The sequence below is a fragment of the Ostrea edulis genome, chromosome 1 (assembly GCF_947568905.1).
Source record: "Ostrea edulis chromosome 1, xbOstEdul1.1, whole genome shotgun sequence".
Lineage (NCBI taxonomy): Eukaryota > Metazoa > Mollusca > Bivalvia > Ostreida > Ostreidae > Ostrea > Ostrea edulis.
This window is the reverse complement of record NC_079164.1, coordinates 85,876,104-85,901,967: the sequence shown is the minus strand read 5'-3', so window position 1 is coordinate 85,901,967 and position 25,864 is coordinate 85,876,104. Positions and strand designations below refer to the sequence as shown.

At 36.5% G+C, this 25,864-nt stretch overlaps 2 protein-coding genes across 2 annotated transcripts in view; both read right to left on the bottom strand.

Moving 5' to 3' along the window:
* The window catches only part of LOC125668828 (uncharacterized), a 28,290-nt gene extending 27,833 nt beyond the window's left edge, over window positions 1–457 (bottom strand). The window contains exon 1 of the mRNA XM_056144766.1: window positions 397–457. Coding sequence (XP_056000741.1) covers window positions 397–457 — 61 coding nt within the window. The remainder of the gene's footprint in view (window positions 1–396) is intronic.
* An 11,865-nt stretch (window positions 458–12,322) lies between these two features.
* LOC125668919 (uncharacterized) overlaps window positions 12,323–25,864 on the bottom strand; it is a 29,216-nt gene continuing 15,674 nt past the window's right edge. The window contains exons 3-5 of the mRNA XM_048903385.2: window positions 24,417–24,515; window positions 19,024–19,115; window positions 12,323–13,134 (exon numbers count right to left, since the gene is read on the bottom strand). Of these exons, the coding sequence (XP_048759342.1) occupies window positions 13,063–13,134; window positions 19,024–19,115; window positions 24,417–24,515 (263 nt within the window). The 3' untranslated portion in view covers window positions 12,323–13,062. The remainder of the gene's footprint in view (window positions 13,135–19,023; window positions 19,116–24,416; window positions 24,516–25,864) is intronic.

Genomic DNA, 25,864 nt, shown 5'->3' with positions numbered 1-25,864 from the left:
TATATTCAAAAAGCAAATTAAACTTATTTAAACGAATTTCAAATAACAATATATCAATACTTCAATACTATGGGAGATCCATTAATTAAAAGAACACTCTAAAAATTGTGAAGAGAAAAAAACAACAACAAGCAAAGAAAAAACTCAAACATTGATCAACTTCCATTTCAAAAGTAGAAGTTTTATTATATTTATCTAACCTTGCCTCCGATTTAAGAGACGCAGTCATTTCTATTAAAATCACTGTGTTCTACACTAAGTCAATTTACACCATATATTGATATAATAATGATGATAATCACCATTTATTGATAACAATTGATATTTCAAACGACGCACTATGAGAGACATCATTTATTAACAATCAAACAAATTTCCTATTTGTATTATACTCACAATTTTCTGAGCTTCCGTATGCAATTACTGCGGACCAGAGCAACAGCGACACCAGAGTCATGGCAGTAAACGGACGCTAAAAGATTTAAATTCTATAGTTAAATTAAATTTAATTGAATTTAATTTTGTGTTCGAAGCGATCACACCAAATCTAACTGTAACTAGGTTCAGCAAGATTTAAAACATTTCTTCAAAATGATGTAGTATTCATTTTAGAAAATAGGCAATGCAAGATTTTAATTCTCATTAAAAACCAATAGTATGCAAGGTGAAGATAACGAACAGTGATCAATCTCATAACTCCTACAAGCAATACAAAATAGATAGCTGGGCAAACACGGACCCATGGACACACCAGAGGTGGGATCAGGTGCATAGGAGCATCCCCTGTTGACCGGTCACACCCGCCGTGAGCCCTATATCGTGATCAGGCCTAGGTAAACGGAGTTATCCGCAGTCAAAATCAGTGTGCCAAGAACGGCTTAACAATCGGTATGAAACACGTCAGACAGCATTTAACCATATTAGGAACTCATTTGACAATTCAAATTTTATGTTAAAATAATATTAATGACATCACGTTTAACTAAGTAACCAGGCATTGTGATACATTAATTCTCTCTTAAAACAAGGACAAACGATTCATCTCAATAACAAAGCTCTCCAGGATCTCAATTCAATGTTTAAATCAGTGTCACCAGATTCATCTTTGTAGCCGGAAGATTTCAATTCTACTACTGAAGTAGCTACACGTATGTATAAAATATTCTCAACTTCTGTCATTTTCTCCTGACACTAATGATTTTTCAGCACGGGAAATTACGTCTTGCACAACTTTCCTTTCAATGAGACAACGGCAAAATATACATCTAATGAATGCTGCACCGGAAGATTTCAATTCTATGTTACAAACAATAACACAATATTCACAAATTCAGTTCTGGAATATCCAAAGTCAATGTTCAAATAACAATATTGCACCATATTCATCTGACTAATTAGGCATGGGAATAAACTAGAAAAAAAAAAATCATTAAAAACATTAACACAAGATACACTGCGGGAACTAGGCTCTGGAGGAATATCAAGGGCGCAAGGTTCTTATTAAAAACTTGACAATGCAAGATCTAAATTCTCAAAATTTTGAGAGCAGAAAATATTACAATATTGTAGATTCAAAAGCATATTAGAGTAAACTTTTGTTAAAGCGAAGTAAAGATACTGGGCTGAGGTCAAGGGTCAGAACGACACTGATCTGACATATATCCAGAATACCTAAAAGACTGTCCTATAGTGCTGTTCATAACAAAGATATGATGTCTTTGTAGAACCAATTCGTCAAACGAAATAAAATAGGTCTGTAATTCTTTAAATCCACTGTTCCTTCTATTTGATCTTTTTCTTATTTATGGTCCCGCGGGGATCCGGGTTAGAATAGGTCCCCAGTACCCCTTGCTTTTCGTGAGAGACTTAATGGGGCGCTGAAAATCGAATCCTGTGGGGACCCGGGTTAGAATAGGTCCTCAGCACCCCCTTGCTTGTCGTAAGAGGCGACTAAATGGGACGGTCCTTCGGATGAGACCGCAAAACCCGAGGCTCCCGTTTCACAGCAGGTGTGGCACGACAACGATCCCTTCCTGATCATAGGCCGTAAGCGCCGAACATAGGCCTAAATTTTGCAGCCCTTTACTGGCAATGGTGATGCCTCCATATGAGTAAAAGATTCTCGAGAGGGACGTTAAACAATATACAATCAGTCAATCTTATTTATGGGGTTGAAATACCAGAAAGAATACGGTTGCTATAAGAACAATTGCTATTTGTCATTCTGTTTATTTAAAATACATTCTGAAAGGAATATAAACATTAAAAACATCCTATTTAGAAAAATTGAAATTGTTAACCTACCTTTAATTACATATGTATAAAAAAAAACAAAAGAACACTTTCGCGTGTATATAGTGGTCGAACAAATTTCGGACCGTATGTGACGACCGTTCTATAATAATTAGAAGGACTGGTGACGTATGAGACCAGGTGAGAAATATATTCTTTAAGAATCTGAAAGATGCATGACGGATCATCTACAAAAATTGTTCGTATGTTCTTTAAACAACCACTACATGTAAATGATTAGGAGCACGCTTAGCATTATAGCGAGGAATACGAAACATTATAAAAATAAATTTCACAACACAAACGCTCTTTGATAGAACCCATCAACCAATAATATTTCCTGATTTACAAACATTGCATACAAAAACCATGTTTTAAATGTTATCTCGCTAATTTGTCAGCTTTGATACATCGTTAAAATATGGTAAACTAGAAATACTTTTCGCTTTGGAGAAAAATTCACAAACCTTTATCGTCCTTACACACGAAATCAAATGCAATGCATGAAATGTGAAATTTCATTATATATCAGGATTGCAAACTGAGGTCAGAGATTTGGAGGGAGCGGGACCAGGGTTAGATAGGTAATATATAGCTTCTGTCGACTTAAGACTAACGTTGGTATTGTATCGTGTAACAGACGGGCTTCTTCAATAGATGTACACGCAGAAGGTTTTTTTCATCTGTCTATACATTTCGAGGATTATTATTTGCTTGTTTACATAATAAAAATAGGATTTTCAAAATCTGAAGTTTATAAGTAAAGGTCGATATAATCCTAGGTTAGATATAGGCTTTGTCGCGAAGGGCTTGACCAAACACTGTCGAGCCGAAGGAAATGTGTTTCTGCGGAGATAGTCGAAACGGCAAGCTTAAACAAAAGCACTATTCATTTTTAAACTCATTACAATATTCAACTACAGCTAGAGTATAGGTAATAAATTTCATTAAATTCCATTGTTACACGTAAGAACGAGAACTGTTTACAATGTAAATATTTCTTTCGATTGCCAGTGTTGCAGTACATTCGCTACCCATGGTGCATTACTAGAAAACGTAGCAATATTTTGTCGGAGCCTATTGTATTAGTCTACATTCATTTCTATTCATTAGGCAGGGTTTTTGTTGTTGGTTATTTCAATGTAGAGACGCCACCAGCTGTAGTTGATAGACCCATGGAGCAGTGACAGTAAGGATTCTTTGTCGTGCTACCGCTTACTCTTATAAAAGACATCCGTTTTATGGTCATACCTGAAGGACATTTTGAATGGACGGAGCAGTCATCAGTGGCGTAGCTTCCATTGAGGCAACCGAGGCAGCTGCCTCGGAAAAAAAACCCCCACCTTTTACGTTGTTAAAATGTCGATAGCTTCTGGGGGGCACAGCCCCCCAGAACCCCTGCCTCGGTAATATTCGAACACAAGCTACGCCTATGGTCATGAATGCCATGTGCTTGTCGACGGAGCAGTCATCGCCTATGCTAAACGCCCTAGGTTTAATGCGGTCAAAGGATCGAGAATTGAACAGGAGACCATTAGGCTATTTGGCAGGTGAAATGAATTTGCGACAAATATGCAGATATTTCTTCTTTTTTGTATTTAAGATAATACAAATAGCGAGATCAGAGTAGAATGAATAAAAACTGATAAGATAAAATGGTGAACTTGCACTATTCTGTCTAACCAACTTTATTAATTCGATAGGATTTCGTTCTTTAATTGCAAATACAGCTATATTTTCTCATCCCCAAAGTACAAGGCTGTGGAAACGCGTATCATATTCGTACATCCGACCTGGACTTAAAAGAACATGCTTATGCATTTTGATTATTGTAAGAAGTATTTCATTTATCAAATATAATTCTTTTTCTACATCCTGTGTGATGCATAAAATTCTGTGTTTTTTGTTGTTGCACTTTTAATGACAACATTGTATATCTTTATTGTCGGAAATAAAAAGAAAAAAAAAAGGACATCCGATCTAAAAATCCAAACCATATCCCAGATCCGTATCGGTGATTGTAGTTTGGCATGTTACAGCACCAGTTGTTTCCTGTTTTACATTGTCAGTCGGTGTTATGCTATAGAATGCCACGGACACCCCTGTTTTATAGTTACATCATGTTTGGAGGATTGTCGTGAATAATAATTCACTCAGTTATTTTGAATGTTGGTTAAACAGAAATATCGTTTGAAGTTTATGCTGCCTTTTAATAGAATAGATTTAACGCATACATCTGTGCATGACTAGTGTCATTAGATAAAATAACGATTTTTGGTCTACGAATTGTAACAGGAATTGCTATTATTATTTCTACATTAGGTTTTATGCGGAGTCTGATTTGCATCAAGTGTATCTTGGATGACCACAACAAGACTAGAAAACTGAACTGTCAGAATTGGCCCAGCAACGAATATCTTAATATTAAACAATTCTAAGTCTCAAAACTCCCTAAAGACAACAAAAATAAATTCAAAATTCGAAAAGTGTTTTCCTCTTGTTAATCCGAGCATTACCTTTAAATTCTATGAAAATCTTCTCAAGTGAACTCAAGATATTGTGTGCCATAGAAAGTACTGACGGACAGACACAGTGATTACAATTGAGCACTCGCCATATGACGGGCCCTAATAAGTGCACATTACATTGAAGTAGTGTGCCATTAATTGTGGTGCTATTCCTATATATAAAATCGTGCAAGTTAAAACCCTCCGTTCACGGTAGCCCGATGGTTAGGACGCTCGTTTTGCAACCGGGAGGATCGACCCCAGCTGCCTCGTGAAACCCAAGCCGTTTAATAATTTAGGTAGTTACTGTTCTATTGCCAAAGTCTTTCGGACATGACTTTAACATTTGAGGTCCTGTGTCTAGTCAGGGTAGACTACGTGATAACGAGCTACGACAGTAAACGCCTTGTATAGGTCAAAGTTTGATACACATGAATTCGTACACATGTATATGAAAAACAAAGGATATATCGTCATAACTGTGATTACTGTGTGTGTGTCCTGGTTTTATGCTCTTATATTTACCTTCACTGAATCTTTTCTTTTATATTTCTTTTGAAATTGACATTGCTTTCATCATGCAATAAATCCATGTTTGTTGCAAACTAGTTCGATCCGGTTTTCTAGTACCACCTGTCTGCAAAATCATTACCAAATATGGAGTGCCATCAAGGTCAAAGGGTGCATTGGCTGTTCCATTTAACGTAACAAATGGGTCAACCGTATGATATTTTAGATCTTAATTTCTTGTTTATGATTTCAAATAATACATGTACATCAAAATATAAACAATAAAATGTCTTTCTTTGTTGTTTTATCGGGTGATGAAAGTACATGTAGCAATCAATGTATAACGCGCTTGCGCGGGTTATGTATTTTTCTGCAATGCTAGCTACCTTCATTACCCGATGAAACATTTTATTGCTTAATTGAAGCAGAGTTTCTTCAAAAGCTTCTACTTGTGAAGAAAAAATCTCTTGCTGTGGCCTTCAATTTGACATTTAGATATATCGACGATGTTTTATCTATTAACAATGATCATTTTAAAAAACTGATCGAACTAGTTTGCAACAATCATGCATTACTTGTCTATGACGAAAGCAATGTCAATTACAAAAGAAATATAAGAGAAAACAATTCAGTGACTGTAAATACAAATAAAAATTCTTTGAAAACTTTCTCAAAGGGCATGGACACGATTTTAGCTGAAAATTTTCAAATTTTATTTCTTAATTTTTAGAATGCTTAACTAAGGTGCGTCTAGTTGTCAGCAAAAAAAAATTAATGTCAGTTATCGAGGTACATGAAAGATACAGAGCTCACAATTCTTTATGTAAACAAGACTGCCACCTTTTTGTCTATGTACATGTAGGATACATACACATACTAAGAAGTTTCGATAAAGCAGATTTTTTTTCTTCAATTTACAAGATAATTCTAAACACAATTAAAGCCACGCCTACTGTCTCCGTTTACACTAAAGCCATACCTACTGTCTCCGTTTACAATAAAGCCACGCCTACTGTCTCCGTTTATACTACGTCGAATGCCGTGGCGGTATGATTTTAAAAAAATCCTCGACTTCATGAATATTTATATTTATTAGTCAACCATTCGGTGAGCTTTCATGATATTTGTTGATGGAAAGAAAATCATTCGGAGGTCATTGTGTGCTCGTAGCGGAATAATCCGAGGATTGCCGATTGAGAATAAACGGGACACTTTTTAGCTGTTGTAACTAATGAACGCTTCTTTGTTGACTTCATCGGTGTAATAAATTTACCATATAATATGCGTAACTACGCCGCTCTCTATTGATAATTGTTCGTCAACTCTAGTCTCAGATTTCAATACATCCACGTAATCCCAAAATTCCTCATCAAGTTTGAGAATACGATTAAGCTTAATGACACTTAATTTACAAGCATAACCATTGCTAGTAATGCGAATTTCATTTAATGAATACTTATAAAGTTTGCTTACTTCTGTAAACAGGGATCTGTAGCATTTTCCGTTATTACTTGTAAACAAATACTGCACGTTTTAGTTATAGGTGCAGTCATTAAAATATCGCAAATCTGTTATTGTGACTATGATTTGTCAAAGAAATATTTGTTTCATTTCATCAATATTCATGAAAATCGAGGGTTTCGCTGATCATGCAGCCACGGTTTGAGGTAGGGTAGGTACTACCGGACGATGTATCTCACCTGTAACTCTACAACTGATATTCAAATTTTGGTTGACTTTTAAAAAACAAGCTTAAATCGTGTCCATGCCCCCTCAAGAACATTTGATAAATCATGGAAGCAGTTTAGATTCAAATTTGTTCACACCATCATTCTCAGTGTATGGTTAAGCTGCAATAAGGGTTTCCATTATAGAATAGTAAAGTAAATTTTAAGAATGAACCGAGTTCTTGTGTCACAGCAGCCTGGTGTTGCACGATGAAGACTCCTGTCAAAGGTCATAAGCGCGGAGCTTAGACCTAAATTTTGCAGCCCTTCATCGGCAAAGGTGACGTCCCCATCTGAGTGAAAAATTGTCGAGCGAGACGTTAAACAATATACAACCAATCTATATGAACCACAGAAGTACATGTTGATCCCAAATGTAAAAGATGAAGATAACAAACAGTGATCAATCTCATAACTCCTATAAGGAACACAAAATAAAGAGTTGGGCAAACATGGACCCCTGGACACACCAGAGGTAGGATCAAGTGCCTAGGAGGAGTAAGCATCCCAAAGGCGACCGGTCACGCCCGCCGCGAGCCCTATGTCTTGAACAGGTAAACGGAGTAATCCGTAGTCAAAATCAGTGTGCAAAGACCGGTCTAACAATCAGTGTGAAATATGTCAGACAGCATTAGACCCAAAGATAGGTTGTATTGGCAAACTAGATCGTTCTAACGACCACAGAATTTGCTGATGAAACCCCTGTAACATCAACTTGTTCGTCAGTAGCCTGGCTCGATTTAAAAACTGATCATACGCAGAATAAGCTCTTGCGTATTGAATCAGTTGAGATATATAAACACAACATGCAGGTGATAATGGAATATTGCTACGTAAATATGGGAATAAGTTGACGATAGAGAAGCTTAAATCATCCCGTTTGTCATAAAGTTGAGTTGTTAGTTTGCCGCTAATATCTATTTAATAAAATATCTAAGTACGAAGCAGATGTGGAACACTCTGCGGTGTCTATTATTTCGAGTTCACAGAGATACATGTATATTGAATCGACATGAATGAAAATGGTTATTGTTGATAGATAAAACATCGTCGATATATCTAAAGGTTGAGTTGAAGGGCACAGTAAGAGATTTTTTCTTCTCATGTAGAAGCTTTAAAATTTGAATAAATTCCGCTTCATGGGAATATAGAAACAGGTCAGTTAACAAAGGAGCACAATTCGTGGCCATGGGAATTCCAACAGACTGATGGAAGACCTAATCATCAAAGACTGGAAGATATTGTCATTGAGGAACTCGAGCATATTTTTAGTACTTGTTAGTGGAATCAGAGTGGTTTCTGTATGAAATGACGATTCTTGCTTATAAATTTGACAAATTTCATCTTGTGGTTCTTGAGAAGTTTAACAAGAAAAAGAAATATATTTCTATGTAAAAATTTAAACCCCCATTATTTGTACATTGTTTTACGTCTCATTCGAAAAAAAAAATTCATTCATGTAGATACGTCACCAGTTTTAGTTGAAGTGCTACAAGTTTTGATCAATGTAGCGCGCTCATCACTGCAGCTAACGTCTATCGTGACACGAGACCGCCGTTTTAACGTCATATCCGGAAGACCCGTGATTTCTAATGTCCGCTGTTTGACGAAGGTCTATATTAAATGTCCTAGGTTTGATATCACGAGAGCTATCAACCCACATGAGCCATACTTCAGTTTTAGACATTTAATAACCCAGTCAATGGGTCGAATGAATATGAGTTGCCGTACCTATACTGGATTCCTAAACTACATAAAAACCCTTACAAAGCTATATTGCTGGATCTAGTAAGTGCTCTACTAAGCCCCTATCTTTGCTCCTCACACAAACATTAACAGATGTGAAGGAGAAACTTCAAACTTACTGTGTGACTACATATGCCAGAAGTGGTGTAAATCAAATGTGGATTCTAAAAAATTCGAAAGAACTTTTAGTAAACTTGAAATCGCAAAACTTTTCCAAAATCAATAACATCAAAGCCTATGACTTTTAAACACTATACACAACCATTTGTCACGATAAATTAAAGACTAGACTTTTTGACATCATAGACAGTTGCTTCTTCAACAAAAATGGAAAAAGGAAATGTTGATATCTAGTAATCAGTCATCCAAAACCTTACTTTGTTAAACACCATTTTGATTCCACGCACAAGTACTCTGAAGTTGAAATAAAAAATATGCTAGGGTTCCTCATTGACAATATCTTCGTGGTCTTTGGTCACTGTGTATCACCAACACCGGATATTGCTACCAGCTGAAGCGAGAGAGCTTGACGTGAAAACACCCAAAGGTGAGAATGTCTTCGTTTAAACCACTTTTTAAAGTTTAGCTGTTGCTACCCGCTTGTTGGAATGTTTCACCTGCATGGTGTTTATATATATCAACTGATTCGATACGCAAGAGCTTGTTCTTCGTATAGTAAGTTTTTAAATCGAGGCGGGCTACTGACAAACAAGTTGATGGAACAAGGGGTTCAACAGCCTCGATTGAAGTCAGCATTTCGCAAATTCTATGGTCGTTATAACGATCTAGTTCGTCAATACAACCTATCATTATGTCAAATGCTGTCTGACGTGTTTCATACCAATTGTTAGGCCGTTCTTGGCACACTGATTTTGATACTCCGTTTATCTGATCAGGCTATAGGGCTTATGGCGGGTGTTACCGATCGACAGGGGATGCTTACTCCTCCTAGGCACCTGACCCCACCTCTGATGTGTCCAGGGGTCCATGTGTGCCAAACTATATATTTGTATTGCTTATGGGAGTTATGAGATTGATCACTGTTCATTATCTTCACCTTTCATGAGCTACATTTGGACCCCAAGCTGAAATATTATCCTTTAAACGCTTTACCCTGTTTCATCATTTTATTTTAGAGTGATATGACCTAACAAAGTCAATCATTGTATTGCTGATACCAGCCTTAGTTTCTTAAAGAAAATTCCAAAAATAATTAATAATATGAAGTCTGAAAAGTGTGTAATGTTGCTTGAAATCAGCAAATTGTTAGATTAAAAGAGAAACCTTTATTTACTGATGTTATGTTGCGCTAAAAATAGTAAATAAGTTGAAAGAATAAATTCAAAATCATATTTTTGCACAATCAAAGGATCACAACAAACATAAAGAAGGCTTATGTAGGCTCTACCTGTTGTTCAATCCTATTCCTGTTATATATAATGAACTTCGTTTAAATTAACGAATACAAATGTACGTAAAGCACACGCCACCTTTCCTGAGAGAAAGTAATACCAGTCTCAAAAATAAAATCCATCTTAATGTTTTAGAGGGCTACGTTACCCCGTTTTGTTTCATAAATGGATACATTTTCCATTTTTGTTTTAGATAAGGAGCCAAGTTTGTTTTAGATAAGGAGTCAAGTACTGTATTGTATCCTACGTGTAGATAGTACTACCAATAAAAACCACACACACAAAACTAAAAATAAATAATCAAACCTCAGACAAGTAAATCATGCACATCTTTTCATTAGCCGATAAGAAAATGGTATTTAATGGAACTTTTTATGTACGGTGTAGTATAAAAGTTCCTTAGTGCTATATAAAATTTCTGTCAAGTGTCGGAACAAATTAAAATGAACGTCGTGTTTCTTTATTTTTCCCCCCATACAAATTGCTATTGATTTTGTGGACTGTCATCCCATGCATTGTATTTCTAATAAATTATCGATTCTAATATCCGGCTGTACAAAGTATTATTCCAAATAAATCTGGACTTAACTTTAATATGAAAAAGGTCTGTAAGATGTCCTTTAGCAACTTAATGTTGAAATATAAATGCATTAATAAAAGTAATATTAGTTAATTCTTTAATGTCGAATTCATGTACACTTATGTTAGAATTCATTCACATAGTTTCCCATGATACTTTATTGATGTATTCAGCAATTCTCTCTATAGAAATATCTGTAGCAAAACAATCAGTATTGACTTTCCAACATGACTTTGCAATGAAGGAGTTAAAAATGTGGAGAGTGAAAAGGTGAACAGTGATCAATTTCATAAATCCTATAAATAATACAAAACTAGAACTGTCCTTTTGGGACTAATACCCCCGCGGGGCACACTATATAATGGATATAACAGACTTCCTCGGATCAAACCAAAATTTGTCTAATCAAATGGTCATTTAGTGTATCATTTTTTATTGAAATGTTTGTTTTAAAAAAAATCAATCAAATATTAAATAATTCCCGGTGATGCTCAATATAAACACTATACCAATAAATAAGATTTTCAAAGAATCTAATTGTTTATTATCAGTTCTCTTAATTTGGTATATGGTTTGAAAATAGCTAGAGTATGAACACCCTCCCCACAGAAAATGGATACATAGAAAATTGAAATCTTCATACATCCACACTATACCAATTAATAGGATTTTCAGAGAATCTAATTGTTTATTATCAGTTCTCTTCATTTGGTATATGGTTTAAAAATAGCTAGAGTATGAACACCCTCCCCACAGAAAATGGATACATAGAAAATTGAAATCTTCATACATCCACACTATACCAATTAATAGGATTTTCAGAGAATTTAATTGTTTATTATCATTTCTCTTCATTTGGTATATGGTTTAAAAATAGCTAGAGTATGAACACCCACCCCACAGAAAATGGATACATAGAAAATTGAAATCTTCATACACTCACTATAAATCAAAATGTAAGGTACATAAAATTATTTTACTTTAATAAAAAATAATTGTAAAAGGTTTGATTAAAAACTTTTAATTTGTTTTTGAAATATTCTCTAGACAAAGATACTTCTCCCTCCCTTTAAACAATATTGAAATTACATATTAGTATAACTTTCTAATACTTTAGATATTCTTACAGTGATTAATTTCATAACTCCTATAAGCAATACAAAATAGAGAATTGAGCAAACACGGACCCCTGGACATACCAGAGGTGGATCAGTTGCCTAGGAAGAGTAAGCATCCCCTGTCGACCGGTCACACCCGCCGTGAGCCCTATATCTTCATAGAGGGCCTCCGTGGCCGAGTGGTTAGAGCATCGCGCTCAAAATCACACAGCCTCTCATCTCTGGTCGGCGCGGGTTCGAATCCCGCTCGCGCCGGTAGGTGAGAAAGTTTCCAAGTTTACTTTCGGAAGGTCGGTGGTCTCTTCCCAGGTACATCGTATCTGGGCTATCTCTCCAGATAACTGAAACATTGTCGAGTGTGGCGGAAAACAGCAAAACAATCATATCAATTGTTAGGCCGTTCTTTACATTCTGATTTTGACTACGGGTTACTTCGTTTACCTGGTCAATATACATTGTAGGGATCATGTCGAGTGACTGGTTAACAAGGGATGCTTACGCCTCCTAAATACCAAGGGTCCGTGTAGGTCCTAGTCTTAATTTTGTATTGTTTACAGAGTTTATGAGATTGATTCACTGTACGTTATTTTCACTTACTCATTAATGCATAACCACCCATTGTTGTAGGAATCGTATACATATGCATGCATATAAGTAAATGCACGCCCCAAACACGTTGGATTGACTGACTAACAAATAGTTATTGGTAGGGAGTGAGCTGTTACAATGATATTTTCCAAAAAAAAAAAACCCAAATGGTATGTACTTATCAGCGCTATATAATTTTTAAACATTTATTTCACAAATAATATACAAGGGTGTGCAGACAAATTATTCAATTTACACAATGGCTCCACTGAAAATTCGATAAGAGGTTATGGCATCATAGAATCAGTATTCTGTTCCTTGGTGATTCGCATTCTTTCCAACATGTACAAAATGCCGTGAGATATTACTTGGCAAAAAAGATTTCAAAGTCACATCAATTATATGCAATGTAAACGTTCATGTCAGTTTTTTTCCACACAACGTACTTTGATTCTAATCATATCAAATTCGTTTGCCAGTTCCGAGGATTCTTGATGAATCTACGCTATGATGCAAGGATTTTGAACCTTTAATTAAACTTTTATCTACAGGGTCGATAAAACGTACAAATGCTGACGGATGTTAAGAAATGAGTGTAACAACAGGTTTCTGATTTGATGAATCCAACCAGTAAGTCATCATTTTCCCTTTACCCTGAAATACAAAAGAATAAAATTAAAAACGGAATACTTTAAAGAGTTACATTGTCATTATTGTGGCTGATTATTAGAAGTAGGAGCTAATCTTAGATAATGATAAATATATAACGATCTAGTTTGCCAATACAACCTGGCATTGGGTAAAATGCTATCTGACGTGTTTCATACCAATTGTTAGGCCGTTTTCAACGCACTGATTTGAACTACAGATAACTCCGTTTACCTGATCAGGATATAGGGCTCACGGCGGGTGTGATCGGTCTACAGGGGATGCTTACTCTTCATAGGCACCTGATCCCACCTCTAGTATATCCAGGGGTCCGTGTTTGCCGAACTCTTAATTTTGTATTCCTCACAGGAGTTATGAGATTTATCACTGTTCGTTATCTTCACCTATTCATAACATTAGATTTTGGGCGCATCAAATGAAGGAGGATATTGCTGTGTTTAGGTGGAATGTTCTATTACTTCATCAAACAACGATGTTTAATACATGAAATGGACCAATAAGAAGACGTTTTCGATGGATTAAAATTTTTGGGTAGTGTTTACATTGAATTTTCAAGTATAAATTTGTTAATAATGAAAAACTGAAAGTGGTGTCAAAGGAATATTTTGTGGTAAATATCGGTGTTTACTTGAAGCAATATTTAAACTTTTACAAATAGTTTTAAAAGATTCTGTAACAATTGAAATTTAGTACGAAGCATCTTTGGGACAAGTAGGATATATATTGTACATTGCAGAACTCTTGCACCCCTGGGTCCGTAGGGGCGGGGCAAAAACTACCACAAATTGACCAATTTTCAATAATGTTCTTCTCTACAACCGTACATATGTAAGGAAACATAAATTCATAGTGATGTAAAGCAAGAGGCCCTCTACCAAAATTTTAAATTCAATTTTTCTCGGGGTAGAGGTTTTGACTTCAGGGCGGGGCCAAATTGGGTAAATAGTATTTATGTGTAAAACAGTCAAATAATATCTTCTTTAATGCTATTGATACTAAATTGAAAATAAATAGATATTTAGAGGGAGTGGGTAGTCCTTTACCAAAATCCAGGGGTTGCCCTGAGCGGCAAGTTATATTGGACGGGCGGGTTAGCTGTCCCAGCGTAGTGGGTGCGCCATGCCCTAGATCCCTCAGCAGTAATGGGGTGGTACATGTACCTATGGGGAACACCTATTACGTTAGCCGTACTAGTAGTGGTATTTATGACCTAACTTCCCCCCCCCCCCCAGCATGTGCCTATCTGCACAAGCGGAAATTCCACCTGGCCCCTTTGTCACCGGTATATCTCTCAGGATCGATCAGGTATCGGTGCATGACAGTTGTTAGGGTTCCAGACGAGTGATGTGTCTGTGGGGCATATGAGCAATGCAGACAGGGGATGTATTTTGGTCTTTCGCCAGTCAGACAGGTGGTTAGACATCATAGCAGGTCAAGGTGGAGATCTCCACTGGTTAAGCATGTCAATACAGAAGGTTTTAGGGATGGTCCTGCGTTCTCTAGTCAGTGTGTGTTGGTTGGTTTGTCTCCGGGGACCGGGATTAACAGTGTATGTCACGAGGTCAAAGTGCGAGTGAAACAGAGTAATTATTTGTCGTTGGTGTTTTGTCGTCGAGAGGTGTAGGTGTTCAGAGGGCCCGGGAAAACAGGAGTGCTACCAGGCGAAGATTCTCGAGAAGTTAATGTGAGGCAGGTGTTAGTCTCCAGAGTGGTTGGTAGGAGATCGGGATAATGTCGGTTGCCATAGTAATACCCCTCGGGGTAACTCTGGGTATTCTTTGAGTTGACATAACTGTTCAGGCACAGTGTCTGAAGGTCAGGATGGCCAGTTCTCTGATGCAGAAGATGAATCTGAGGCCGAAGATAATTTCTAGTGTAGTGTTGGAGAGTCTAGGTTGTCCCAAACAGGGATCTATACATGCGCTGAATTTTGTGATGTGGTCTGTGTGGATATTCCATGCGAGAGTGAAGGCGTGCGGTCATCGGTGGTGGTGCTGGAGACTGCTGTCAAAGGGCAGAGTCTAATCATTACAGATGCCCCAGTCATGGTTGAAGCAGTGGCCTATCGGTTGTCCCCAAGGCATCTGACAAATGTAACACTGTGTCCTGGTCCGATGGTAGTTGTGTTGTATCAAGGTCTACTTGGAATGGCCCTGCGCATGAGGGCGTTTGTCTGTCCGGCTTGGTTAGGTCGCTGATGGTTGGTGGGAGAGGAGTGTTCTCTCTAGACTGAAAGGCCTTCTACGTAATGAACGGGATGAGTTTGTTGCTAGAGGCTTTGCGAGTTCCCAATGGTCGTGCAGCCCAGGTTCAAGTGAACCAAGGACAATCCAGGTTCAGTCATCGCAAGGGGGTACTAAAGAAAGTAAATGAGTTATGTGATGGGTGTGAACTCCATTCTCACAGTGACCCGAAATGTGGGAAGAGTAGCTTAGTCTGCAGTAACCCCTCTGTTGGTAGGAGGGACATTTTCCTTGTGGTATAACCAGATCGGCTGGCCTGGAAGTTGTAATGTCCTCTGGTGTGGCGTCCAAGGTGATACCTTTTCTGTGACCTGTTCGTGTGGCGAAGTTAATGACCGTATGTGACTTTTCAGTGAGGTGCTGTGTGACTATATTTTAAACTGTTAAAATTTAGTTAATTTTAGGGTAAAATTTATGCATATCCATTTTAGAATGAATTTGATTGGTGTAAATAACTAGTTGATTTGATGTATATTGTTTAATGCCCCACTCGATAATTTTTCACTCATATGGAGACGTCACCATTACCATTGAAAGGCTGCAAAATTTAGGTCTATGCTCAGCGTTTACGGCCTTTGAGCATGGAGGGATCTTTATCGTGTAAAACTTATACGGTACCAATTTTGATGCACCAGATGCGCATTTCGACAAATAATGTCTCTTCAGTGATGCTCAAACGAAATGTTTGAAATCCGAAATAACTATGAAGTTTTAGATCTAAATATAGCCAAAAACAGCGTGCCAAGCAAGTGGAGCCAAATTCGTCCAAGGATAAGAGCTATGCATGAGGGAGATAATCCTTAATTTTGAAATGAATTTCTAAATTTTATAACAGCAATTAAATATACATCCGTATGTGTCACACCTTCGGTGACACCGGGCCTCGGTTTTCGCGATCTCAGCCGAAGAACCGCCCCATTTAGTCAGCTCTTACGACAAACAGGGGGTACTAAGGATCTATTCTAACCCGGGATTACTGGCCAGAGAAAGGTTTGGAGGTAACCATATTAAATAAGTTTTTCAGGTAATATATCAGGGAAGGATTTTTCTATTTTGCAATTGGGACATTCCCCTCAAAGGGGGGGGGTTGCCAGGGGGCACTCCCCTTTCATCGGAAGCGGGGACCCCGAATCTCTCTCTTAGTAGGCAAGGTCGTGTGTTGTCTGTCCAGAGCCTTTTTGTCATTATTTGTCGTTTATTGTGTGTTTTTCTAATATATATTCGTTATTCCTTAAGGTTGCTCACTACACTAAAGTTTATACTATTTATGACACTACGTCACAAGATGGCGTTTAAATGTTTCGTGAAAGTATTTGTATCGATTGATTTGTTTGTCTAACATCGCAGCTCAGTGGTTAAAGCATTGGACTGGCGAACTGCAGACCTCGAGTTCAAATCCGCCAGAGTTTTTTGTTAATATGTGTTGAAATATTTTTTTTTGAAAATCATGTTTTTATCCAAATTTGCATATTTTCTGCCTGTATGGTATATATACTTATTATAATATAGCATCATATCTTTTATGATTAAATCAATTTGTACTGATTTAAGAAGATATTTCTGGGTGTAGTGAGCCACCTTAAAAGTGATCAGGGTTTTAGTGTTGTTTCAGTTTGCTTCATGTGATAATTGTACAATTTTGAAGAAAATTAACGGATAGACTTATAATAAGTATTTGCTTAAAACTACAAATATTTTAGATCAAGGAAAATTCATACCTAACGTTTTCAACGTTTAAGCAACAACACGTGGTCCGATGAGATCGTGGTTTGGCACTGTGCAAAACCATGTCAAATGATTTACGAATCATCGACATATGAACTCGATCGAAATTCTTTAAATGTACATCGTTCTAATGATTAAAATATGTTTCCAAACTAACAATTGTTAATGTATCTATAACGGCAAAATGTAATATGCAACATAAACTATTTGACTTCATCTCAGATGAAAGTAATAGGTTGAAATGTTTACTTCATTCTTGACTAATCTAACTCTCGGACATCTTCGGTTGTTTTGGTATAATGTATGTATTGCGCGCGCTTAACCGGTGATCGGAAAGTAAACAATGGCACCGGTAAGTTAATGGACTGTGAATATTGGAATTAAGGACCTATCAGACTAGATTCATTATGCTTAATCGTGTGTAAAACACTGAAGGGTAGTTTGATATACACAGACCGAACAATTGCTAGGAAAATAACACGTGGTATGCTAATAAGACAGTCACATGGTCAGCACTCGGCTCATTTCGGAAAGAAAGTGTTCAAAAAGACCGACAGTCTTTTAAAACTATATTCATTGATATCTCTACAACCGTAAATTTTTGTATACATATTTCAATATATTTTATTCCTTCATTTCATTCATAGAATACCATGGAATGGTATCTTTAATAAAATGTAACAGGAACATAGGCACCTTTAACAGAGTTGACAAGATCCAAAGCATAATGAAGGTCGCTTAAAATTTTGAGCATTATAAACTATTAACGAGGAAACATACAGGAATTGTAATGTGTCATTTTGTTTAAATATTTTTATTCAGAACTTTTATATATTTTATTAATAAGGAATATATTCTACTGAAATAATACACTTTCAAACACAATCACAAACAAGAGGTACCGTGAGCAATGCTCACTAAGAATACCCCCCCCCCCCCCCACGCTTACTCAATCTCCCAAAGAGTGTTGTTAATAGGTATAAATTACCTCTTTCCCGAGTGTAAAAATATGGTATGCCTTTGTAGAAGAAAATGGAAGATATATATAGTCCGAACACAAATCCATGGTATAAACCTATAATTTTGACCTTGCGATCAAAGTCATAAAGAGGTCATGAATGTACATGACACATAGTCTCATGGTGATACACCCATGTCTTATGGTTCGACTATGTCAAAACCCTATAATCAATTTTGACATTGAGGTCAAAGTTCAAGGTCATATAGAGGTCATGAAGGTACCCGACACATCGTCTCATGGTGATACACTCATGTGTCAAATATGGTATGCCTATGTCAAAGAACAAAGAAGTCATGGCCCGGACACGAATCCATTGTAAAAAAAACCCTTTAATTTTGACCTTGAGGTAAAGGTCATAGAGAGGTCATGAAGGTATTCGACACATCGTCTCATGGTGATCCACCTGTGTGCCAGATATGGTATGCCTATGTCAAAGAGCAAAGAAGTTATGGCCCGGACACGAATCTGCACAGACAGAGTGATTCCTATATACCCCCTGAATTCGTTCGCGGGGAGGGGGAGGGTTATAATAAATCGCCTGCTCGTGCGGTCTATTGTATTGTATTGTTTGTAACCAAGAACCATACAGTTCATAGGTTTAACGTTTTTACATTGAATATAAACAAAAGTTGTACATAAAAGTTAATATAATGCAGGATAGGTAAATGGACACAATTCATTCAATGTTATATAGATATTTGATGTCTGTGAGATAGTAAATATAGTTTGTAACAACGAATATGAAATATAATATGGTAAAAAAAAAATGAGGATAACCTCAGCATTATGTATGCATTTTTGTTCTTATATATGAACATTTATATAAATATTTTCTAATTTACATAATTAGTAAGAGATAACTTATCTTGAATGTAAATATATTACCTTGATTTCTATCCATCCCCGTGGCGTGCATTGAAAATAATCACAATGACTGATGATTTCATGAGTTGTGGAACTTATTTGAATTCTTCCACCTAAATTAAGGAGGAAAAAACTCGTCATGCATGCGATAATTTTATATTTCCATCTGAAGCTGTTGAGAACGTAGTTTGCAATCAGAGATTCCAATTCAAAAAGTTCTCAAATCGTATACTGGGTGTCTTCGTGGTGAATTGAAAATATTTTCAGTGTTCCAGGTTAAAAAACACCACGAGAATTAAGATATGCTAACAAAAAGAAGAGAAACACAACACCCCCTTTTTAACGATAAATAATACAAATGAATTTATATACTTTTAAATATAACTGGTTCCATTACTCCATTCTTTATGCAGACCATAGCTAGTTCTACGGGTGATCAGCTCTCTTCTATTTACACAAGATGAAATCCTGACCGCTTTGTTAAAACCCTGCATTGCACTTGGCAAACACAAAAAGGATATTTTCCCCCTGTTAACGTATCTGTCTCCATTTCCCCGATAGATAAATGTTAATTAGATTTCAGGACTTCCAGAAAATGATCGCGGTAGCTCATTGGTTAGAGCATTCGCTTCGTGTGTGTGTGTGAGAGAGAGAGAGAGAGAGAGAGAGAGGAGGTCGTGACTTCGAGTGTCATGACACGAGCCGGTCTCGAAGTCACGACTTAAGATGTAAACATAGGTAGTGATTGTTCCTTCGCTAAATACTCAGTATTCAACTAAGTGAGAATCGGGGATCTTTCGGATATGACCTTTACAACGAAGGTCCCATGTAGCAGTAGGCGTTGGCATGTTTAAGATCCCTCACTGCTAAAACGCGGAACGGAAAATATTGTTCGTAATATGTTAAGGAGGTCAGCATTTTGTAAAATCAAAAGGTTTATCATGAACAAGGGAAGCAGAAATTACAGAGAAAACGGGAAGTCATTTTATGTACTCTATAAAGTCCTTTCACAAGTCCTTTTAATTGTATCTGCATATTTTGTTTTCTTTTAGAAACGTACAAAAGTAAAATTAGAAGTAATTTTTTTCTGCATACCTACTCAGAATAAACACAAGCTGATACATTCATGTGATCGCTTTATTCTCAAACAAATTACAAACATTGATGTATGTGTTAATAAATCTAATTACTTACCCAATGCATAATTGTGATATAATTAAATGACTGACAATTCGATATTTTTGGCCTCAGATTAACTACAATTTATGATAATCGTTCTTGCTGTCGGCAATACACTCTCATCACAACAACCCGAAGTCCTCATGACAACAAATTAATGTAGATAGGACTTGTCGGATTGATTATAAATAATCATTATGATGGAATAGATTTGTTGTTTGCCGATGATCTGTAAATAATAACAAACGACGCTACATTCTATTCTTTGAAGGGGAAAAAAAGCTACCGGAAGATGAAGGTTTGATAAAACATCTAGTCTCCGATTTTTAAATAACCTCATACTTGGAATTCAGTTTAATCATCCCCATAAGTGAACACAGCATTTGGCAAGTGTCTACATTCGTGATTATAATGTGATGTCTAACCTTTTAGGCATTTATTTCAAGAAAAGAAAAAACGGGTGGAAACAGTTACCGTTGAAATCGGTCGACGTCGTTCATGAAAGCGTTTGTATGGTTCTGAGTGCAAGTTTAAGAAAGGTAAACTACACATCACCGTAAAATCGGACATGAGAGGATCAAGTTTTGTGAATCCCTACTCGATAAGATTTTCGAGTGTCCATCATGTTCACTCGCAATTTTACGAATATTTCGCGCTAATTTCGACCCCTGTAATTAACGCAAGATGTTTAACTTGTTGAATTAATAAAATCATGAATTATCGATATTTTACACAACATTCCCTGTAAAACTGAATGCTAAATATATGTTTCATTGTCAATGAACAATATAAGTGTGCAAATACATGTACGTTAAAGACGTTTTGCCACTGGGGGGATAAAACCCTATGTGTTCGTTTCATTCTCTACCCTCTACATCCTAACGCTTGTAAACAAATTCCTAAAATTTTGATTTTAATCAAAATGAAGCATATGGTTGGTGTTATCTTGGCTACATATTAATTAAGTTTCCGTTTTGTTTTCCGTTCCGCGTTTTAGCAACGCCCTCACTGCTACGGCCCTGAAACAGTAGTGGATATTCTTAGGAAATTCGTAAGTTAGAACTAAGAATATCTTACGACATATCTTAGGAAAGTTTTATGAAACTGGGCCCTGAGCGCTAAACAAACATTGTAGGTCTAAATTAGTGGCAATTCACATCTAACTGATGACGGTCTCAATATATATGAGTGAAAATGTCTCAAAGAGACGTTATACGAACAAAACTGAAAGCGCACCTTGGATATGCTGCTAGCAGGAAGGTCTTAAAACATAGTTGACCAGTGGTGCACTGTTTCATCCCTGAACGTGCGATTACGAGGCTCTACTGAGGATCATTCACAACCTGATGGCCGCGCCAGGACCGAGTAATTCGACAGTAGCACACAGGAAACCGCACAGAAAACTGCTAAGGAGACTCCAGGCAAAAGAAACCCAAAATAGCGGTGCAAGAACGACCAGGTGACCTATTGCTATTCCGTCGTGCGTTCTTTTCTGAACGTACATGCCCAATTATACCAGTTTTGGTACAACTTTTAGATTGGGGCCCGAGGGGTGGAGTCAAAACTTTAAACAATTATACATAACATTCTATGGAACGCCGTTCTGGTTAAAATAGCTAATTTTATTGATTACCATTTTTTCGCTTGTACATGGAAATTTGATTGATTTGCCATTCAAGTGATGACCATCAATGTGATATGGTTATGAATTGGACGTTTTTTCTTTGAAATAGATAAGGTAATTAGAATTATTATCAATGTGGTTATATGTTTTATACCAAGAAAATGAATCAGATATTCTGCAAGTTATAATTTTTCGATGCACACATATACGTAAGCATTTTTAATTGAAAGTAAATCTAAACAAGTGTTATTAATATAATATTTGGAAGAAAATAAACATTAAACATTTCAATATATTAAATTCTAGGCTTGACAGTCCTCTTCCATGATGGATAATTGTCCAATATGCGGAAACAACGTGACAGAAAACCAAGATAGTGTAAACTTACGTGGAAAAGGAGATCAAAGAATAAACGAATTCAGTGTAAAGAAAAATGTTGATATACAGGTGGCAGAAGTCCAGTTAATCCACAAGACACGTGGAAAAGATTTTACCAACTTGAAATCGTTCGAAATTGAAATTAAAAATGATGTAAGCTCAGCAGAAAATGTTGATTTTAAAGAGAATTGTTTATTTGGTGGATTGAATGCAAAATTTGGAAACTCGGATGTTTTCCTATTGCGGACATTTGACTTTCAAACTGAAATTCAAAGGATTGGACATCTGGGCGAGTTCAGTGTCACATTGAAAAAGCTTCAGATTTACATGTATCACCAGCAATGTAGCGTTAAATGTAGGACCGTAGAAAAAGTAGACCATCCAAATCTGAATTCACTGCAGAGAAAAAAATAACGAAGAACAATATTTCATTTCAAGTCTCGATCAAAATATGAAACAAATGTGCGGAGATGTTGCGTATACGAATGCTTATATGAAACAGAGGATTGAGGAATATTTGGTGACTCTATGATCATCGCGGAGGTAAATGGGAAATCGAATGTTGTTATCCTTCAGAAAACAGCATCAAGTATTCTTCATGATTTTTATCATCAATCAGGAATCAAAAACACGGAATAAGAAAAAGTGAGAGTTATCAAATCTGCTGCCAAATTGATAAAAGTCGACATATGTTTAGTGGATGATCCTAAAACACACTATGTAATCGCCATCAACTCTTCGATCTTCTGCAAAAAAAACTTTGAATATGTTCCAGAGAGTTTGCGTTTGTTACTACAGGCTTCGTTAACAACTGGTGATGTTCAATCGAAGGTATCTTCTAATGGACAGGCAGTAATGCAATCCACAAGACCCAGAAGCAGTATAGCTCCCCAACAAATTGGGCTTGGCATTCAAATTCACCATCATTTTGGATCAACGTTTCTAATCGATACTTTGAATAGCCTTGGATTTTCGTCATCTTATTCTGAGGTCCAGAAGTTTGAACTGGTCACAACAACTACACATCTAGTCATGTATACCTTCAGCATATGATTTTGCTCGAGACTGTCCATCTTACTGTTCACAAAGCCTTCGTTAACGGACATCATATAATTCGCAGGAAGCGACCGTTTTTGGGGAGGTTTTTCAACAGATCTGGTGATAGAACAAGTTTTGATGCGTAGTGTGAAATGAACAGGTCTCACTAGAGGTCATGGTATATCAGAGGAACAGAGAGCAAAATAGCTGATGTATATGCTCCAATGTGCCCTTATTAATGAAGCAATGCAAAACATAATATCTGTTAACAACGTTACATCGCGGACCAACACAAAGAATTTGGACCAGCAAGACGAAAGAGAGATGATGAAGACATTACATGTTTTACACAGTTTTTGGTGATGAAGACATTACATGTTTTACACAGTTTTTGGTGATGAAGACATTACATGTTTTACACAGTTTTTGATGATGAAGACATTACATGTTTTACACAGTTTTTGGTGATGAAGACATTACATGTTTTACAGTTTTTGGTGATGAAGACATTACATGTTTTACAGTTTTTGGTGATGAAGACATTATATGTTTTACACAGTTTTTGATGATGAAGACATTACATGTTTTACACAGTTTTTGATGATGAAGACATTGCATGTTTTACAATTTTTGATGGATAGAAACCCATTTTCCTAGCATCTTATTTCAATGACTTACAATCTTGAAAATAATTAGAATTCACTTATTTTCGAATACTCTAATTTTTCTCTATTTTGTGACGAATGGTTACATAATTCATAACTCAATAAGAAAAATTTTACTCGATAGAAACTGTCCTAATTTTGATATAATATAAACCACATCATGCCCTTTCAAAAACCACCAAACTTTCTGTTGCAATTAGTTTAGGTTTCACAATTTCCCTGCTAGTTTGACTGGACTAATTGTGACGTCAAATGTTTTGACTGTAACATATGAACATCACCACTGCTGTATATTTCATTTCTTGCCACTTTATGTTCAAATCAGATAAAAAGAAAATGTGGTTTCATTTTTTAATAGAAGAGATTTCGAATTTTCCTTGAAGTGACCATTAGATCTTACAAACCAATAGCTAAAGAAATCATTCGAGCAATGTACCATCCCTGCGTTTCATCGAATCAGAAAAGAAATATAACTTAAATCATGTAAACAGAGCTGAATCGACGACCATGCGTTCTAAGGAATCTCAAACCTGCGCCTGTTGACTCCATTCTGGCAGCCGTATTAACGGTGTCACCAAACAGACAGTATCGAGGCATCTTCCTCCCTACTACTCCAGTCACACAGGGACCTGAAACGGTACTTGTACAAATCAGTGCTACAATAAGAAAGAATATCGATTTTCAGATTGATTGATTGAATATTGTTTACGTCCCTCTCGAGAATATTTCACTCATATGGAGACGTCACCACTGCCGGTGAAGGGCTGCAAAATTGGGGCCTATGCTCGGCGCTTATGGCCATTGAGCAGGGGGGGGGGGTCTTTATCGTGCCACACCTGCTGTGACACGGGACCTCGGTGTTTGCGGCCTCATCCGAAGGACCGTCCCATTTAGTCGCCTCTTACGACAAGCAAGGGGGTGCTGAGGACCTATTCTAACCCAGGTCCCCACAGGATTCGATTTTCAGAAGGAAAAATAAAATCAAGTTGTACGTCCAGCGACTTAGACGTATCACAAACAATTGATTACGTTTCCTTTTGATTAGAAAAATTCAATATTTATTCAAATACGTTTATTTTCAACGTTTGTTTACAAAGCTCGGTCTTCTTCAACTTGTGAAATGCATGAACAGTTAACTTAAGGTAACTCCATCCTAGTGTGTCAGTACAGCATTGTGATTTTTCTCGGGAAGCTTAAACTACGCTGCGTCCGATTTCTAAATTTATAATAAATTTCAACCATCACATGATCACCGTTCCGCATACCCTTAAGGGACTGATTAACGACTTCCCCCAAAATCTTCTTTTTCACTTTTAATGATCAAAATCTACTGTCTAATGTGTTTAAAAGATTTCACATAAAAATTAAGGTTATACATTATCACAGAAGCTCATTTTAGAGAATTTAATATTTGTTTTGTAAACAAAGATTGCAGTATGTTTACGAAATTTTTAAAATAAATGGATATCGATCTAAATTTATTATATCTTTCACATTTCAAGCATTTTGGGAGTAAAATGTGTTATCTAAAAGTAAAAATTTGTGACTATGCAAAATTAAGATGCTTTTTATAACAAATTTAATATTTCACGTCTTTCTTTGTATACAGAAAAAGACTCGAGTCTTTGTTTACATAACACAGATTTAAGGCTAAAATATTGCTTTTATTCTTGCATTCAGAAGGTAAAAATTTTGGCTGTCAACATTAAATGAGTTATATTTTCAATGTTTAACATAAAAAATGAAAAATATTTTTATCAAAAATCGTGAACCAGTCCCTTTAACCAGAATTATTTGGTTTGAAATCAGTACAAGTGTTTACACAAACAACGGTCATGCTAAATGAAGTGAGTCACTGTTATCGGTGGTCTTATCTGTGTAAAGCGGTGTATATTTTGTTACTACAAGACCGTGCCATTAGTGTTCCTTTTTGACATAAATATCAAATGCCTCTTATCATCGTGCGTCTCAGCTATAG